Source organism: Amblyomma mixtum, chromosome 2 (assembly GCF_055824585.1).
Source record: "Amblyomma mixtum isolate Tamu chromosome 2, ASM5582458v1, whole genome shotgun sequence".
Taxonomy (NCBI): Eukaryota; Metazoa; Arthropoda; class Arachnida; order Ixodida; family Ixodidae; genus Amblyomma; species Amblyomma mixtum.
The window spans coordinates 287,408,316-287,427,738 of NC_143013.1; the positions used below are offsets into that span (position 1 = coordinate 287,408,316).

The 19,423-nt window shown below is 44.3% G+C and overlaps 2 protein-coding genes across 2 annotated transcripts; one reads left to right on the forward strand and one right to left on the reverse strand.

The window, feature by feature from the left end:
- Positions 1–917: 917 nt before the first annotated feature.
- Positions 918–4,109, forward strand: LOC149364384 (uncharacterized). The gene is made up of 4 exons (XM_089570101.1): positions 918–1,125; positions 2,211–2,281; positions 3,379–3,468; positions 3,840–4,109. The coding sequence occupies exons 1-4, from the start codon at positions 1,083–1,085 to the stop codon at positions 3,948–3,950; spliced, it is 315 nt and encodes a 104-aa protein (XP_089426227.1). The 5' UTR covers positions 918–1,082; the 3' UTR covers positions 3,951–4,109.
- Positions 4,110–6,110: 2,001 nt separating this feature from the next.
- Positions 6,111–10,283, reverse strand: LOC149364385 (complement C1q-like protein 3). Its single transcript, XM_089568677.1, has 3 exons — positions 10,279–10,283; positions 7,612–7,821; positions 6,111–6,522 (listed from the first exon to the last, which is right to left on the reverse strand). Exons 1-3 carry the CDS (start codon positions 10,281–10,283, stop codon positions 6,111–6,113), a joined length of 627 nt encoding a protein of 208 aa, XP_089424803.1.
- Between the last annotated feature and the right edge of the window lie 9,140 nt (positions 10,284–19,423).

A 19,423-nucleotide genomic window follows, 5' to 3' on the forward strand; every position in this document is an offset into this window, starting at 1 on the left:
GCAGTTGCATGCAATAGCCAATGTTTGCGAGATTTTATTAATAACGGTTGAGGGACACACTGCTGCTGATTCTCGGGTTTTTCAAGTAACATAGTATCAAACAGAAACAAGCTGATACACAAAGAGAACGAAGTCGCCATATTGGCTCTCTTCTAGAGCAAGCGGATGTGTTAACCTGCAAAAGCCAAACGTGTTAGCAATATGACGGTTGTCACTGAGGTGCATATTAATACACTGCGGTACTGAAACAATAAGCTTGTGACGGAGTTTTAAAAGAGAGCACAGCCCCAAGTGCTGCGCTATTTTCCCATAAATGCCCAACGAGACGCCTCTAATGAAGGTACAGGTTTTGGCTGTAGTTTAAAGGACGCGAGCGCTTGGCAGCGAATTTATTCCAGCGGTGTCTAGCCGCGGACGGAGCATGCACATCTAGTTCTACTTGCAGTCATTTCAGGCGATTAGCGTGTGCGACAGCGTCGAAATAATTTTCTCTCACTCACGAGCGCGTCTCAAACTCTTTTCTTTGTCTGCATTGTGGTTGCGCTATAGCGCACGAAACGATACGGGCGAGGACCTGAACAGCGTAGTCGTTTGTGCTCTGTCATTCTGCCACGAAGCACCCTTCGCCAGCAGCATTCATTTTTCTACTGAGCAACACTTCGCTTACTTTTTTTTTGCAATTAGATTTTCTCCTTATCATGACGCATTATTGCTGACGCACACTTCCAGAGAGCCAAGATGGAAATAACTGACCCCCGTCTCCTGATCAAGGCCAGCCGGCCCCCCCCCCCCCCCCCCCCCCCCCCCCCCCCCCCCCCGCCATTTACGTTGGCGCTGTGCCTCGGAGGGAATCCCGCCTTTCACGACTACCTTCTGGGCACGCTACTGCTTGGCAGCTTACTCGGGTTAGACGTCAACGTTTACGCGAGAGAAGAGGTTTGAAACAGCGTGCGCTAAGGGCAGATTAGTCAGTCAATTTCAACGCGCGCGCCCGTGTGAAGCTATATCCCGTGCCTTGTATATAGCGGCTGCGGTGCCGTGATCATACGAGCAGTTTTTGCAGAGACACACTTGCAAGGAACATGAAGAAGTCGGTGGTGTTTGTTGTGGCGATCCTGGTTCTCGGTAAGTGCTACGCTACATTTTAGATGTGTGTGATAGCAAACCAATCCAACCTGTCTCTTTTTTCCGCCCAAGGGATCACTGAGATAGTTTCTGGCCGGAAACAAAAGCTTTCCACAGAAAAAGAGAAGTCAAAGCAGCAGAACACAATTTTTTATGCGCTTGTAGTTCGACGCTAGAATCATTCTTTGCTCTAAAAACGTCAAAGTTTGCGACTGAATTAGCCGAATATTGGTATTTAGTCTGTCGTCACATTGAGACTTACTTTGCAGGGATTTAAAGCTTATTCACAGGTGAATCCAAGTGTAAATTAGGCTGGCTCATAAGGCATTCAGAGTGAAGTTTGTTAAGTTTCTGTTGCTTTCAGGGTGTATCGTCAAATCGAGGAATAGAGAATAGTTTGCCTTCCTGAAGTGCTTACTGTGCCACTGTTTAAATTCTCTGTGTCGTATTAAATGAGTGATGATAGCAGACCCGTCCTCTTTTTCGCGTAATGATAGTAACTATTTCAGGCGCTGCATGAATATGAACAACTCACCCTCTCTGTATGCAGGACCATATTTTTGTTGTAATAATTTGGTCGATTGATTCAAAGGACTTTCATCATTTTCTGTCTCCTCGGCTGCCACTTATCTTAGAGTGATGAGGTTGAAATATGCGCTACATTAAAAAGTATTAAATTGTTGTCTTTCCTGTCAATCATAAACATTATCAATCCAGCCAGAATCCACTTGTGTCACTGTTGCGTAAGACTCTACGTGTCTTCTAAAAAATGGCCCAGGAGTTCTTTAAAAACGAAAAATTAAAAAGTAAAAAAAAGTGATTTTGCAATGACGAGAAGAGATTAGAGCATAGGTGGCAGAGGTACATCCCAGTTGGTGGACATATCCCTCTGATGTGCTAAGTGAAGGGATCTTAAGAAAGCAGACAATCGAAACTTCGCATGCAGTCTATATTAATTGCAACGCCTATTAAAAAATGTGACCGCCTTTGCAGCTTTTGGTGAGGTAAAGCAAAAATGAAAGAAAGAAAAGCCGGAAGCTTACTACGAATAATTATTTGCTTGCTTCATTTTTTTTTTCATGAAGCGACCTTCGCTGACCTCGCTACTGCCATGATCACAATGGACCCGGCGTGCCACAGGATGCGGACGAAAGTGGTGAGTGGCAGTGAAGCAAGACGCTGAGGTTTTAAGCTAGGCTCATTTAGCATCCTCTAAAGATTTGTTGGCATCACTTTGCTTGTGGTGTGAAGATTTTACGCCCAGTTTGTTAACTTCCTGCGTATTAAACCGTTTTCAGTTCCAATACTGCTGCGAATCAGTGGCCCAAAACATAAGCCATACATACTTCACAGGCATAATAAGCAGGCGCAGTCACTTCATAAAAAAAGTAAAAAAATGAAAAGTTATACATGAAGCAGTCAATAGCGAAAGCCACTAGAGACCATGTTGAAACGAAACAATGGTGCGATTGAGAGTAACGCATCAGATGAGATAAGCGCGTGAGTCGTTAGCACCGTTGTCGTTGCCAAAGGAAAGAAGTTTCCCGGCTCGCTCGGTCTCCTTGATTGGATAATGAGCCTTCTCGAGTCCAACTATGACAGATGATCTCTTTGATATGATTTACATGCACAAGCTCCTCAACGTTTGCTAATGGCAGTAAAAGAGGGAGAGGGTAGTGGTGAAGCTCTCTCCTGAGCATGCACGAGGAAGACATGCTGGGTGAAGTCTCGCTGCATACGATTTGTTTAGAATTCCAGTCAGCGCTATAGCACGTGTGGGGCAATGTGCCAACATGGCTTGCCGGTTCAAAGAGGCGGACATTACCGCAACCGCCAATGTAGCAAGAAAGCTGAATGCGTAATTCCGACTCGACGAGATTGCATTGCGGGTAAAAAAAAAATGATTAGCAAGGCAGCAGCCCTTATCATAACCCAGCAGGCTATGGTTGCCAACTGTTAAGCCACAATTTTCAGACAGCATTTCCGTCCCGCGACGGCCACGCACAAAGAAAACACCCGGAAGAAAAGACTATTAGTCTCGGCGTACATTAAAAAGAATGATAGGTTGTCTAAATTGTTTTATAACCTCTCGTTGCACATAAATTACAAGCCCAGAAGCAGTTTTGCCTCTTAAAATTACGCTGACCGTAGAAATGCAGAAAATATCAAACAAGCCACCAGCATGTGCAGTGTACAATGTTCTTTATAACGTTCGAAGTGTCACACAAGGTTTCTTTCATTGCTCTCCCATAGGACAAGGTTCGCAGACACTGCGTCTACCTCTGCCATCTGCCGGAAGGCAACTTGAGGATGGGACTAGAAGAAGACGGCACACCGTGTCGGGTAAGGACCATGCACGATCATGTTCTCACCTGTCCTCACCTCTTCTGTAGTTCTGTTATTTTGCAGACGTGCTCAGAAAGAACAGCAAATTCAGTGAGGGATAGTAAATTCTAGCCAGGACTGGTAAAGATGTAATATTTTGCGTTCAAGAAAACCCCTCATTCCAGCGAAGTGGTTGCAGTTTATTACGAAAACGCTCAGTTTCAATTCTCTCCTTTTTATGTTTTCTTTTAGAAATAGAAGCGATTGCAGATTTATCAACAAGAATTCAAGACGCAATTATCTGCTTTTAGAAAAGTTATTGGAAACATAAGTGTGCCTGCCGCTTTTAAAAATGAACTTTTTTTTTTTCATTCTTTTTTTTTTTTCAGTCACTGTTGCACGAAGGCGTGTGCATTCGTGGCAAGTGCCGCATGCCCAGGCCCAAGAAAGGAATCTCGGCCAAAGGCGATGAAGGCGTCATCAGCGAACGGCCAGAATAGACCCCTGGCAATTACGGCGAATAGAATATTAAGCGATTAGCGGACAAGCACAGGATATGTCGCTGCAGTGTGGCGTATTTTACGAATACAAGCGCCGCAGAATTTGAATGTTCTGGCTTCGTGCTCGGGGCTCATCGAGTAAAGGAGGTCTTAGCTGAACCCTGTACAGCTTCCCGAATGTTTTCTCGATGCAATACAATGAGCTCAACTACGAGGGCGCATTTTTGTGCCAAAAAACCTTAATAAATGATTTTGTCAACAATAGTCGGGCTTTTGATGGAAGAAAGCTTGCAAGAATAGCGAGCTTAAGCGGAAAATACATGCAGTTAACTAGTGGAATAGTTAAAAGTATAACCCATTTTAAAATTTGAGCTGTTTGTTCGGTTAGAGCCTCGTTTTTTTTTAACCAATGAAAGGGGTTATGATGTTCCTGCCTGACAAATTAATTAAATAGTTTTATCATTCATAACTTCTGTGGTAATTCTTTCTTTTTTATCGCGAGCGTGAGAATAGCAACTGACTTTTATTTTCATCTCCTGAAAAATGTGGATCGAACAATGTACGTGTTAAAGTCCCCGACATGGAAGAAGAACCAAGGCGGCAGCGTCGTCATTGGTACTTCAGGAAAATTTATGCTGCAGTTGGAGATAATGTCGGAAGGTTGCGTGCAAGAGCGAGCGTGAGAATAGCAACTGACTTTTATTTTCATCTCCTGAAAAATGTGGATCGAACAATGTACGTGTTAAAGTCCCCGACATGGAAGAAGAACCAAGGCGGCAGCGTCGTCATTGGTACTTCAGGAAAATTTATGCTGCAGTTGGAGATAATGTCGGAAGGTTGCGTGCAAGAGGAGACGCGTTTTTCGCGCATCGTCTTGATTATAGCCTTTAGTGCGTAATTAAGCCCTCATGTGAGTCGAGAAGGTCTAGTCGGCTCTCGAGTCCCCTCTTTGTACAGGTATTGACGCACGCAATAAACATATATTCTATGACAAGAAGACAATCGCCAAAGTGAGAAACGGCGTTCACCTTGACATATATGAACGCGACTGCAAAAGGAAGCTTCGATCACTTCTCTTAAGGGGGGAAATCCTGGACCGTTGTGTTGCGTGCGGAGCTCCTAAGCTATTGACGTCATCTTCGGTGAAGCCCGCCTGATTCGAGTCTTCTTGTCGTCCCGGTGCGTGCTTTTGAGAGGGCTTTTCGCCGAAGTTTGTATCGGCGACTTAGTTGTCGTTCATGCTATTGTGTGAAATCTAGAATTAGTTATGATAAGCCTAGGGGAAAAATGAAAATGAATGCTGCCGTTCGCGTTTAGCGTTCTTCTTTTCTTCCTGCCTACGGACTTTTTGCACTTTTTTAATTCCTTATACTGTCGCCTCTGGGAAAGTGAAAAACTCTGGGCTATCTGTATCACGTGCCGAACTGGAGAAAGGGAGTGTTCATAGGAAAAGCTCTTCATTGAACAACGCCTGTGACAATCAGTGGGACAATCAAGACTGTGAACAGCAGGGCAGCCAAGGCTAGAGATGCGGCTATCGTTGCCTGCAGTGCTAGCTTGCGCAGGACCTGTTAACACACATTTACATGTACGAAACTGACACTCTCACACAAGCAAAAAAAAAAATCAGTTTGTTGGAGAGAGGGCGAGAATCTAGCGGTCAGCAGAGCAGCACACGCTGTGGTACAATTAAGCCTAATAACCATGTACGAGTGTTGTTAAACGTTTTCTTGCTTATGTAGTAATTTTGCCCGACGGCAAACTTCCTTCTGGCGTAATTATTAATTCACGTCTTCTAATGTCATTTTTGCGCAATGTTTGCCTCTATATCTCGCAACGCTTACGTCAGCTTGACACCTAGACCAACTTGTAAAGTTGAGTGAAATTAACGTAAACAAATCCAAAGCAGTCTTGCTCCGATCAATGTCTCCATGGACACAGGCTTATTTGCATACAACAAGTTTTATTTACATGAACAAGCAATAATTATGGCCGGATGATTATTACAGATGTAATGATTCAGACCGCGGTGCCGTCGAGAAGCGCCTGAGAAATGCCCTCTGCCAGCCTTCTTGCACACACTGGCACGCATGTTTTACGTATCAACGGTGAAACATGGCGCTAATGTAAAGAATACTGAGGTGGCGCCTCGAAGGAGTCCTACGGCCATGGTGTGGCAGTCTCTGTGGCGTTCTGCGACAGCTCAAGGAGAGCCATTTCTCCAAAGATGTTGTCGTTTGGGTCCTCGAGTGGGAGAGGTCCTTCGGTAGTGTCGACCGCTGGGGGCTGGCGGCCCAGCATCACGTCTTCGCTGACGAGGAAGCCGGAGAAGGAAGTGAACGCCCTGCGGGAAGACTGAGACTCGTGGAACTTGCCGTCTTCCAGGTACAGGTAGACGAGGTCGTTCTGTGCCAGGTACAGCACCGCCCCGCTCGAAGCCCAGCTGAAGCCGCTGTCGCTCGCGTAGGCCGTCACCACGGGCACGCGGTTTCGGCGCAGGGAAATGCGACAGGAATCCCCGCGGGATGCCATGAAGGTGAAGGAGAAGTAGTACAGGCCGGGCTGCGAGCAACTGCGGAATAGGCGAGGAGGGAGATACAGGACATTTTAGCATTCCGTTAATGTGCTCCGCTCCTATCGCTGACACCGCCTGCCCTTGCAAATGTTTTTAGACAGTGTATGGAATGTCCAAAAACTTCTGCCTATAAAGTGTATAGACTCTCTGTAGTCAAATCCTTGAGAACAGTCTTTAGGCAATACAAATGCTATATATAGTCTATAGACGATCTATAGTTTTATTGCCATAGACTTTTAGTAAACGTTTATCTATAGGCAGTCTACAGACAATGAATACACGAAAAGAAATATTCATAGGAAGGCAATAGAGGTTATAAGAAGTCTATAGACTGTCTATAGACCATTTTTATAAGGGTCATAGGCATCTGTCGAGGCAGGTGACCAGTCAGTGCACCGCCACCGTGGTAGTTTAATCTCAAGTAAACGCAAGGTTATACAGAGTTATTCGTAGTATTAATTGTTATAAGTGCTATGTTCCTAGGTGCCGCCATTTCGGGGTCGTCTCTGGGCCCAGTAAACCTATTAGCAGCGTTTGAACAGAAGTGAATTGAAGACAAATAAAGAATAATCAGCGTAGGTATAATACACGAATGCGCTTAAATTACGAACTCAGTTTCAATACATTACGAACCTTCTCATCGGGACTACAGATGCAGAAAGGTAGCTCAGAAAGCCGTAGGTTTATTGCTGTTTCCAGCGCTTTCTAATTAACGAAGGTCACTGCATATGTCTCTATCCACCTTTTATACAAAGCACTGAAAAAGGAGCCCGAACTGCTTTGTTCTCCTTCATGTCACGAAGGAATGGTGTGAAAATGTGTCTGTGTTTTCTTCTTCCTGATTTAACGCAGAAATGCCTTTAACGGCTCCACTGCAGCAATTTTGGATATGTTTTTGTCAGAAAAATACTGTGCAGCAATTTTTGTCCCCAATGGGTGCCTAAGAAAAGAAGGGATGAGCACACCCTGCACAAACCCTGCATGTTCCTCTCGTTTTGAAATTAAAACCGAGTCATGAGCTACTTCAAAAGCGACTGTGGCAGCCACTGCAGCAGCTCAGCGAGGCAGGCAGGCTATCCCACTGACCGGAATGCACCGAGGTCCTTGGTGACGTCCGCTTGTACATTGGTGGGGACCTGGCTGAAGCTGATGTATTTGCCGTCGGGCTCTCCCTGAGTCATGGTGAAGCCCACTGAGGCGCTGGCTCCCTGCAGCACGAAGGGGACGACCAGCAGGAGAGAAAGCAGCAGCCGGCAGGGCGAGGCATCGTGAAGCGAAGACATCTTAATTGGATACCTGCAAAAAAGAACCATCTTAACGTTTAGAATTCATGCTGTTTACACAGTTTTTTTTTTTTTGCAGATGTGGAGTAATTGTGCGCAAAAATTCAAGCCATGTTTGTTTTGGAATGAATGATCGGATTCGAAAAATGAAAGATCTTGGAAGATATTTGGGTACATGAGCTTTTTTGAGAGAAATGCGAGAGCCGATAAGTATGGCAGACTGGTTTTCCTGACAATGCTAAGTAGCGTCCTATGCAGCGTTGTGAATCAGCGCAGCATTGTTCTAAGCGCTTACATTTTGCGGAACCTGGAAACCCGCACACAGCCTTGCTCATCCTGTTCTTTATGATTCTTTGCCACATCTCCAGATATATGTTGAAACCTTCGGGCAGGGGTTTCTTAAATGTGTTCTCTACAGTAGTTCTTAAAGACTTCCAAATAATGTGCTGATTTTGTTCCTGATTATGAAACAGTAGAAGTATTTAGCCATTGGCATGCAGCAATAATGCAGTATTATTGTGCAATATGTGGGTTTACGTGAAACAACACGCGAGCTATGAGAGGTGTCCTAGGGAAGGGCAGGGGATTCATTTTGACAACCTGAGGTTCTTTAACGTGAGCTGAAATCTCACAGCGCGCGGGCACTTTTGCAATTGGACTCCATCGAAATGCAGCCGCCGAGGCCGTTAAAGTATTCTGCGGGGAATGATTCAATCAGCATCTCTTAGATTTATCAATTATCATTCGCGCTCTAGTGAAGCCAACGAACCACAGAATACGCGGGGAGGGGGGGTAGTTATTTCACCCTGATTTCGGTGTCACGCCCTTTGAACAAACTTTTTTTTTGCGCGGTAGGTACCATATATAATTTAACAATGCGCAAAATGAGCTAGAAAAAATATCTACACGTTAATGAACGCAAATCGGCAAACCTTCGTTAATACTGAACAAGGAGATAAATTTTTTAGAGGTATTTATGACCTCAAGGAATAGAAAGGGGATGATTATGAAATAAATAAAGAAAAATAAACAGAACCTTGATTTCGAATGTGCAGTCGTTAGAAATTATATACTACAAGCTCGCTACAAATTAAAATCGAACACAAAATTGTTCTGAGGAAAACTTTCAGTATTCTTAAAAAGAGGAACAGCACTGACCTTTCTGTGAAAACCGTGAGTTGAACGTAGCTTGGCTTCTGTGAAGCAATGGGGCCGACTCGAAGCGAAGGCACTCTATTGCACTCACGTCGTGCGTTTTCTGCCTTTATATACAAAATTTTCAGGAACTGGGAGAAAAAAAATCTTGAGCCTCTATTCCTATCTGCGAAAGATATGAAGCTAATCGATAAACTGAATTTAGATAATGCTGACGCTCCCTCTGAGGCACCCTCATTTTAATCGAAGTAGAATAATAACTGGGATATCTCTCTTTACCGCTTTCAGGCTACTGATATTCCCTGTGAATCTATCCCTATATGAGGAGGGTATGGAGCTGCGTGATAAACTGAAGTCGGATATTACTGACACTGCCTCTGGGTCATCCTCAGTTTAGACGAAGTAGAAGAATAACTGAGGCATCTCTCTTTACCGCTTTCAGGCCACTGGTATTCGCCGTGAATCTATCCCATGTATGAGAACGATATGAAGCTACGCGATAAACTGAAATCACTGACACCGCCTTTCAGTAGCCCTCATTTCAGACGAAGTATAGAAGAGAAACTGGGACTATCGCTCTTTAACACTTTTAGGCCAGTGATAAACTTTGTCCGAGTGACTGTTTTCTGACGGGAAACGGAGCTAGCATAGCATGTGAGAACATATTGGCATTATAACCCAAGTTATATCTGCGGGCAATCTCTTAACATGTACGACTCTTATGAGGAATTTTCAACCACGAGTGCAGATAAGGCTACACTGCTTTTGTTGCGGACAAGTTTTAATTCATCGAGCACCGTAGCTGAGATTGGCTTCGTTCTGTAGTCAGCCGATAAGCGACCGCGTTCGACAGTGTTGCAAGAGCTTCTCGCAACACCACGTCCAAGCAAAAGATATGGCCGTGGATTCAATGCGTAAAGCAGCGAAAAACGGAAACGCGGAAAGCACAAAGAAACGCTAAAACAGAACCTTCATATTAGGGAAGCCAGCAGTAATCGAAAGCAAAGAAATCATAGCGGAATTGTCTTAAAAAAAACAAAAACAAAACTGGTGGTGTTGTTCAATTGCAAATTTGTAGTATAATCGTTTTATGCTTTAGAGCTAACTGATGAGAAAAGAGAAGACGAAACAACCCCATGCTATAATAAGGGAGTAATTACTCATTGGCATCCACCCGAGCGCAGCCATACGGCTACAAAGGAAAGCTATACAGCTTTCTCAGAAACTTCGTAGTTAAAGAAAAATTCGTCCTGGTCCGGGGTTGTTATTACAAATCTACTCCAACTTGGGGGATTCCCCTAAACATTTGACCAACCCCATGCTAGTAGCAGGATATGAACCCCGCGACCTCCGTATGTCGCGTGCGGTGCGCTACGAATTGAGCACTGAGCTATGGCGGTGGCTCTCCAATCTTCTACCTTCGGTGGTATTTATGTTGCATGGAAGCTGTTCTTGAGAAAGGTGGTGAGTTGGGTGTGTTGGTACATATTTGAAGACACGGAAGCGCAGAAAAGACATGGACGAAGACGAGACGACAAGGACAGTGCTGAACTTCCAGCTTTTATTTGTGAATATTTCCACACATACATGCATCCTGTTCGAGCCATGGTCATCGTCAACGCATGCGCAAACACGACAAAGAGCTCGCCTATTTGCGCATGAGTTGACGATGTCCACTGCTCGAACAGGATGAAATTATGTGTGGAAATATTCACAATAAAAGTTGTAAGCTAGTCCTTGTCCTCTCGGCTCCGTCGCTGTCTCTATTGCGCTGCCTTTATTCCAACTGTCCTTGCGAGTATTCATTAGCATCACCTTTGTATATAACGGTGGACATAGAGCATACTGCATTACCGCGAGTGTTACGTGGGGCGGGATCGAATGACGAGAGCGGTAGCTGTGCGAGAGCCCTCTTAATGCTATCTATGGGATCCAGACTGCCAGAATTGAGGCCCTCATGAAGAGGGAAAAAAAAATTTCTAAAGTTTTTATTACCAAAAAATTGCACACTATGTAATCAGCAAAACTAAGCGGGGGCCTCGGTTCTGGCAGCCTTGACGCCATAGGAAGCATAAGAGGGTTCTCACGCAGCTTCCACCCTCTCCGTTCGATGACGTTCTACGTCACACCTGCGGTAACTCAGGACGTTCTACGTCCGCCGCTACTGAACGTGGGTGGCGGTGATGAACACTCTCAAGGTTAGGTTACTTGTAAACATAAATACCCCCCGAAAGAAGAAGATTTGACAGCCGTCGCCGTAGCTCAGAGGTCGAGCACCGGACGCGTAATTCGGAGGTTGTGGGTTCGGATCCCACCGGCGGCATGCGGTTGTTTTTTCTTCTGCTTTTTTGATCAATTTGCTTTAAGCGATAACATATTAAGTAATATTCTAAATTGATGAACGCCACACAATAAATAAATAATTAAAAAAAATCCCCTGTGCCCTTTGGTTTCTGTGGCTGTTGGCTTCTGTCATATTTATAACGAGCCCCTCATTCCCCTTCCCTTGTTTGCTTTATCCCTATATGGGTACGATATGAAGCTACGCGTTAAATTGAAGTCTGATACTACTGACACTGCCTCTGAGTCATCCTCATTTTAGACGAAGTAGAAGAATAACTTCTTCACCGCTTTCAGGCAACTGATATTCGCTGTGAATATATCCTTATATGAGAACGATATGAAGCTACGCGATAAATTAAAATTACTGACACTGCCTTTCAGTAGCCCTCATTTCTGACAAAGTATAGAAGAGGAACTGGGACTATCTCTCTTAACCACTTTTAGGCCAGTGATAGACACTGTCAGAGTGACTGTTTTCTGACGGGAAACGGAGCTAGCATAGCATGTGAGAACATATCGGCATTATAACCCAGCTTATATCTGTGGGCAATCTCTTAACGCGTCCGACTCGCATGAGGAATTTGCAACCACGAGTGCAGATAAGGCTACACTGCTGGTGTTGAGGGCAAGTTTTAAATCATCGAGCAGCGTTGATGAGATATGCTTCGTTTTGTGGTCAGTCGATAAGCGACCCCGTTTGGCAGTGTTGCAAAAGCTTCTTGCAACACCACGTCCAAGCAAAAGACAAGGCCGTAGATTCAATGCGTAGAGCGGCGAAAATTGGAAACGCGGAAGGCCAAAGAAACGCCATGGCAGAACCTTCATATGAGGGAAGCCAGCAGTCATCGAAAGCAAGGAAATCGTAGTGTAATTGTCTTTTTTTTAATTGGTGGTGTGGTTCAATGGAACATTAGTAGCATAATCATTTTATGCCCGATAGATAACTAATGAGAAAGGAGACGACAAAACAACCTCCTGCCAGAAGCGGGGTCCGAACCCGCGACCTCCGTATGCCGCGTGCGGTGCGTTACCAACTGAGCACTGAGCTATGGCGGCGGCTGTACAATCTTCTACCTTCGGTGGTATTTATGTTGCGTGGAAGCTTTCCTTCAGAAAAGTGATGAGTTGGGCGTGTTGGTACATATCTGAAGCGACGGAAGCGCAAAAAAAGCAGGGACGGAGACGACACGACAAGGAAGTCGCTGAACTTCCAAAAACTTTTGTTTGTGAGTGTTTGAACGTATATATTCATCCTGTTAGGGCCGTGGCTACCGTCAACGCATGCGAAAACACGACAAAGAGATCGTCTATTTGCGCATGCGTTGACGATGACCACAGCTCGAGCAGAACGTATACATGCGTGGAAACATTCACAAATAAAAATTATTGGAAGTTCAGCGCTGTCTTTGTCGTCTGGTCTACATCCCTGTCTTTAATGCGCTGAATTATCGTCAAACTGTCCTTGAGAGTGTTCAATAGCGTCACCTTCGTATATAACGGCGGACATACATACTGCATTACCGCGAGTGTTACATGCAACGTGATCGAATGGTGGGAATGGTAGGTGTATGAGGTCTCTATTAATGCTATCTATGGCACCCAGACTGCCAGAATCGAGGCCCTCATTAAGAGGGGATGGTAGGATGAATCAACGAAATAAAAAAATATTATATAAATTTTTTTTTTCAAAAAATTGCACACTACGTAATTAGCAAAACAAAGCAGTGGTACGAAGGAGGGCTCTAACCTTTTAAACATGACACCAAAAGGCGTGCTTCTTGGAATTTGAACATAGCAGATGATGATGATGATGATGACGATGTCCTAAGGCTTATGGCACATACCCACGGCGGGGGATTGGGCAGGGTGCATAGCGGATACAAGCGCACACATGTACAAGGAATGGAGAATTTTGATAATTTTGGGACGTAGGGGCCAGAATTTGTATAGCGCAAGCATTGGTTCATATGTTGTTTTCCTTCCTTTCTATTTTCGCTTTATTTGATGTGAAATATCGATAGATGTGTAAAATAAATTCAGTTACTAGCGTTTTTATCATTCTTAACTGCAAAATTCGTCAGTAGACGGGACTTGTATAGAGCACTGATGCCTGGTCGGTGAGGCTGTGTTGCTCTGACCGTTTTACTGGCGTGTTATCGTTTTTTGAAAATTATTCGTGTTATTCGTAGTTAGGACTACGAGGAAGAGGACGAGGAAAAGAAAGTTTCGTTGCAACCAATCGTCTATGTGATTTTGCTTGACGTTTACCCCGGAACCCTGGCAAATCCCCTGGCGTGGGCATGTGCCATGCCTGATTTACACTCATAGTTTTTCAGCGCAACGGCACACGGCCAAAGACAAGAAGCAGGAAGAGAAGAAGGACGAACACAGCCATGCCTACTGAGGTCAACAACAACAACAAAAACTTTGTAAAGAAAGATACTACCGAGGAGCTGGTACGCCGCAGTGCTATTTTTTCGAAAATAGGCGACAGTGCTCCACGCGACAGGTTAAACGTAGATGAAGCTAGCATATCAAGATTTCTTTTCATTTATATAGCCATCGTTCGCGGTTTCCCAGTGTTTCAGGCTTTGTCGAAGCCAAACCTTCTCAGCTAGTGCGTCCATGACAGGGCGCAGAACACCAGAAAGTCAATCAACCAGCTGGTGTAGTGCTGCTGCCCCCAAAACGACATTTGTTGGGGCTGACAGACTGAATATTGCCAATTGTAACACCGTGGCTTACTGCAATGATGGAAATAAAGCCCGAAATGCTGTTTTTGACAACAGTGGGCATCATACCAAATCTACAGTATGAAATCGCTCTCAAACGGCTTCATAGAGTAAGTTGAGAAGGAAGAGCTCGGCGCTCGTCTGAAAATAAGGAACAGCGCTGAAAAAAGAGGAACCTGAAGCAAGGTTTTGGCGAAGACACCAAGAATACAAGAAATAGCTTTTGTTATCCTGGCACCTTTCGTATCATTGTAGTGAATATGGAAACATAAGTGCATTTTTCTCAAAATTACATTTCTGAGAACTTTTCTATTTTCACATATCTTCGTTAATTCGTGGCTTCTTGCTGACTAATTGGGGGTGACAAAATTTAAGTTAGAGCCTAGTATTTCCCACAGTTGAATTGTATGATGTTTGTGTTTAACGCCCAAATGCAGAATGGGCTACGAAGGACACCGCAGGGGAGGACTGCGGATTAATTTCGACCAGCTGGGGCTTATTAACATGCACTAACATCGCACAGTACATGGACGCCTTGTGTTTCGTCTCCATGAAAACGCTGCCGCCACTGCCGGGATCGAACCCGTGTCCTTAGGCTCAGAAGTCGAGTGTCTAACCACTGTGTCACTACGAGCGGAGGGATTTTCTGCAGTCGAACTATGTATTCAGAAAAAGAAATCTAAATTTATTTCTTCACGCCGTTTTTAGGTTCTCTTCAAATTTCTTATAAGCTTTGAATTCCGCAAGTTTTTCTGAATATGTAGTTCCTATAAATTGGCTGCGAAGAATATTGCTTCTGGTACTTTGATAGGATGATCTAGACTTATTTGTAGTTACAGATTTTCCATTCGGGTTAAGAGCGCGAATGAAAGAACTTTGCCTTTAAGACTAATAAATTCACCGTGAAGTACAGAGGAGCTTTTTTGTTTGTACCCCGTCCCCGCAATCATCGGTACGTTATTTTTACAAATAAAAGGTATGCCTCGAATGCGTTGTGAGATATTCAGGCTACAATTCTGTGGTGAATACTTTTTTGCCTATAGCAGATAGAAATATAGGTAATCAGGTTAATAAATTATCAGCACATATTCGTTACTCTATTTCTTCCTGTTGCGATATTTGTTATGAAACTGTGGAGGTTGATGCATTAGGCTTGTTGCGTTAACAGGTACTTTAATCACTAATATGTATTGTTGTGCGCACATTAGGATTTTTGTATTTTAGTTTCATGCCCACTATTATTGCACAAAGAGTAGCTTGTGCATGGTTTCCTTATTCTAAGTCGTAGTAATGATCCATGCTTAACCAAGTTGATATCTTCCTCAGTGCCACAAGGTGCCTGACGTACACCCGACAAAATCTTTAACTCGCTCGGGTGTTGCATCGCTAAAAGCACCTTGTGAAAGGTTTTTTTCGGCTACACCACTGGCATATTCATGCTGTAATTTGACGCGTGAGATGGCGTTTCGTAGATCTTTTTTGTTCATATAATGTTTGATAGAGTACTTGCGTGTTTAGATCAAAGTTATTAGAAATATTCATCGTCTGCCACTACGAAGAGCCGAAACAAGTGGAATACGCAGCAATGGTTCTGGCCCATATGGCCTCCTCCTCTGGGTAAACTACCACTCCTTTCGTGGCGGACAAGTCGTTTACCCAGAGTAAGCGCAAATGCGCCACCAGAACCATTGCTGCGTATTCCGCTTGTTTCGGCTCATCGTAGTGGCAGACGAATATTTCTGATAACTTTGATCTAAACACTCAGGTACTCCACTAAAACATTGTAAATAAAAACGAACCACGAAATGCCATCTCACGCGTCAAATTACAGCATGAATATGCTAGCGGTGTAGCCGAAAAGAATCTTTTACAAGGTGAATTTAGCGATGCAACACTCAATGCAGTTGAAGATTTGGTCGGGTGTACTGTGCGAAGAAGGGAGAAGAGTAGAGATACGCTAATAGTCCAAGTGAAGTTCCAAAACGGAACCCGCAAGGCACCGGGAAAACTTCAGCAAAAACGAAAATCATCGGCAGTCTGAGGGAGGAAAGAAGCCCTAAAAGCCGAGAAGGGTGACGTATAGCGGGCACGATGAGATCAAAAGAGCGAAGCCCGCCAAGTAGGCGTTGTTCCAAAGGCTGGAAGGCGTGAGGTGAGGGCCTTGTCTGCACAAAGGAGCATGGCTGGGCGTCTGGTCTCGGTTATCGCGATTCACGGCTTCCATATCGGCGACTCTGCCTTGCGTTGTGGCCATCAGCAATGTGCTTTTTTTATTTGCCACAAAAGCGTTCAGTCTTTTTCGCGTTGCAGTGACCCTATCGCAACTCCGGGATTTTTTGATGATAGAGAGCCGAAAATTGGTCGCATTCGATAGAGAGAGACAAAAAGAAAGCAGAAAAAAAAGGAGAGGCAAAAACACAATTTGAAAATGGTCAGCGTTGTTCGATGCACGAAGATTCAAAACGGAAACCAAGACAGGAAAGTTTGAGGCGTGCTTCATTTGTTCATTTTATTATTGCCAGCTACAGAATACACGTGGGAACAGCGACGACGTGAACGATACGGCTCGGCTTGGCGTGTGGTTTGTGTCCAAGGTTTTCTCGGTGTTTATTTTGCTGTCTCACCTTGAGTCCACCCTCTGCCACGCAACATCTCTGTCATACAATACCATGCCACACAATGCCATACTAGACCAGCCCGGGACGAATTCGATGTTTACTGACCGGCCTCTAGCGTTTTGAGTTGGACGCATAAATAGCGCTTCAGCTGCTTCCGCTGACGCAGTGAAAAAAAAAAAAAAAACGCAAATGAAACTTATCGCTATGGTTTTATGCAACGGCCATCGATTTAAGTTTAAGTTTAAGAGTGTAAGGGATCTGACTAGTGGGAACACCCTGTATTGACTTTCTTTTTTCGTCGGGTGTCCTTCCTGGAAAAATGGACGGCAAAAAAGACTGCCTTGCATTTTTCTTCTTTTTTTTTTTCTCTTTTGGAATTGGCGTTCGAGTAGCTCGAGTAGCTCCGAGGAGCTCGGTTTTTAGTGGAACTTTAGAGCAAAGGATTTTATGTTTACGGTCTGTTAAACCTACATTTAGATATTTTTATTCTTGCCCGAAAAAAAATGCATGAGTTAACTGGGAAGGCTACGTGAGCCGACAAATTCTTGAATTCATTATTTACACGTGGAGAACCGCTCTAGACTCATTCGCATCAAACCGACACGAATTAGGAGATGACAGAGCTTCCTGAAGCAGAAAAAAAAATTGCATTCATCTCCCAGTGGCAAAGAAATATCCTCTAAACTGGGACTGCTTTTGTTAACAGGGGCACATAATATGAGGGCTACGTTCCTCACAGACGCACAAAATAAGCAACCTAGCCATTTACGAGACCACGTCATGTCGAACAGGATGGCTTGTATGCTCCCAGCATCCCTCTTATCTGCCACGAAGCGCCACTGCCTGTTTTACGTCTTCACCATTACCGCAAAAGCGCGTTATAGCTATATGATGGGCGGTTGGAACAATACTCATTTCTCGCTCGATCAACACTCTATAGGCGGAGGATACGCCACCGTGCTTTCCTGCCACGCAAGAGTGACGAAAAAGAAAAGAAGGAAGAGAGAAGAAAAGAGAAAAGCGCTGCAACGCTGTAACCATGCGGGGATAAGCGTTTATTGGAAATGAGTCAAGGGGAGGCCGCGAGCGCGAACTTTCCTCGTTGATGCGTTTACCTATAGTGGCACGCGCATGATTGCCACAAATTATGCGTTCGATGGTGACACTCGTTTTTCGCTGACCTGTTACTTCCTGCAATAGTAAACTTCTCGCGAGCTCAGTGTTGTTGGTGAACGTTCTGCACGCTGTGGTCGATTATTTATCGATCTTCCATATTTACTTTTTTCTGTGGAATGTATGAACCTATGGCCTGTTGCCTGTGTCCCGTCCTTCGCACTAAACTCGCGACATGGTTCGTGTTGTGACGTAACAGCGGAGATAGCTAAAAAAGGGAAAGATTTTGTTCTACATAGCTTCTCTCACTCCATTGTAAGTTAGTAGTCATTCATGTTTCATAGCGTTAGTTTAGTATGCTTAGAGGATAGCGCAATCAAGAATGAAACCCCAGAGGAGCCAAGAAAAAAACAAGGGCGCCATTTTCATCTCGTTTTCATTTATTGTGCCAAGAGTGACCAAAAAATACACATAAAGAGTGCCATTTTGCCCCAGTCGCCTAGTTGCATAAGCTCCAGGGCACATTAACTTATTAGGTGCCCGCATGGCATCAGCGAGCCTCTTAACAGGCATTTCAGTCCCCTGTGTAGAGAAACAGGAAAGTGGGCAGGAAGTAAGCACAAAAAGTAACAACAGCCCGTCTTCTGCCTTCCTCGAACAAAGATAAGATCGGAGAGAGCCGCTAAAGGGAAGCTCACAACAAAGAAGTGGGAGAGAAGTGAAGAGGACGAGTGTAGTCAGAGGTAGAGGAGGAAGCAAAGACAGAATCATTACAGAGTGTACAACTAAGAATTTCCCTGGTATGGATTAGCATCTTTCTACCAGATAACGACTCTCAGCCGCCTTTGCGTCATGAGACAAGGGAAGAGTTTCTTCGGCACGGTAACCTGCCCTAGCAACAGTGCTGTTATCGTCGCAACAGGAGGGCTTCTTGGTTTATCGATTTTTCTTTTATGCTTTGCCAATTACTAGCCTCTCACTTCCACTCCCCTGTTTGCCTTTCTTACGCCATTTCCACAGCCTATATCGCGATCCTATTTCTTTATTGTCACAGATGTGGCTAACGGATGGATGGATGGATGGATGGATGGATGGATAGGAGCGCCCCCTTTGAAACGGGGTGGTGGCAATTGCCACCATGCTCAGCTTTTCTTTCTTTATTATTTTTTTTGTTTACTGTGTTGGCAATTCTCATTAAGATTCTCCATCACCTTTGCCTACGGTTTCCTACAATTCTAACCCTATGCCACATCTCTGCTTTTCAGCCACCAATCCTCCAATCGCTTTTTGCTGACTTCCACTGCAGATTTATTTACATGACCATTGTTATCTTTAAACCCTAGGGCCTCAGAAAGAGTGATTGTGCCTGCATCGACATCCGGATGGATACCATCACAATTGATTATGAGGTGTTCAATTGTTTCCACAGATCTACCACACACTGCACATGTGCCATCTTCTTCGTTAAATTTCTTTTTGTAGCTGCGCGTTCTAAGACACCCTGATCTAGCTTCAAAAAGTAGGGCACTGCCTCTTGATTACCATAGAAAAATTCTTTCGTGATCTGCCTTTTCCAGAATCGATATAGTTCTACACTATGTTTCTTTTCCATTGAATTCATCCAATTTTTAACTTCCGCGTTTTTAACCTGTCG

Bases quoted from the DNA above. Each gene is read 5' to 3' on its own strand.
- LOC149364385 (XM_089568677.1), bottom strand. The intron at 6,523-7,611 runs GTCAGTGGGATA...CCTATTCCGCAG, and splicing joins AAGGACCTCGGTGCATTCCG to TTGCTCGCAGCCCGGCCTGT.
- LOC149364384 (XM_089570101.1), top strand. From the start codon at position 1,083: ATGAAGAAGTCGGTGGTGTTTGTTGTGGCGATCCTGGTTCTCG. The intron at 1,126-2,210 runs GTAAGTGCTACG...TTTTTCATGAAG, and splicing joins TGTGGCGATCCTGGTTCTCG to CGACCTTCGCTGACCTCGCT. The intron at 3,469-3,839 runs GTAAGGACCATG...TTTTTTTTTCAG, and splicing joins AAGACGGCACACCGTGTCGG to TCACTGTTGCACGAAGGCGT.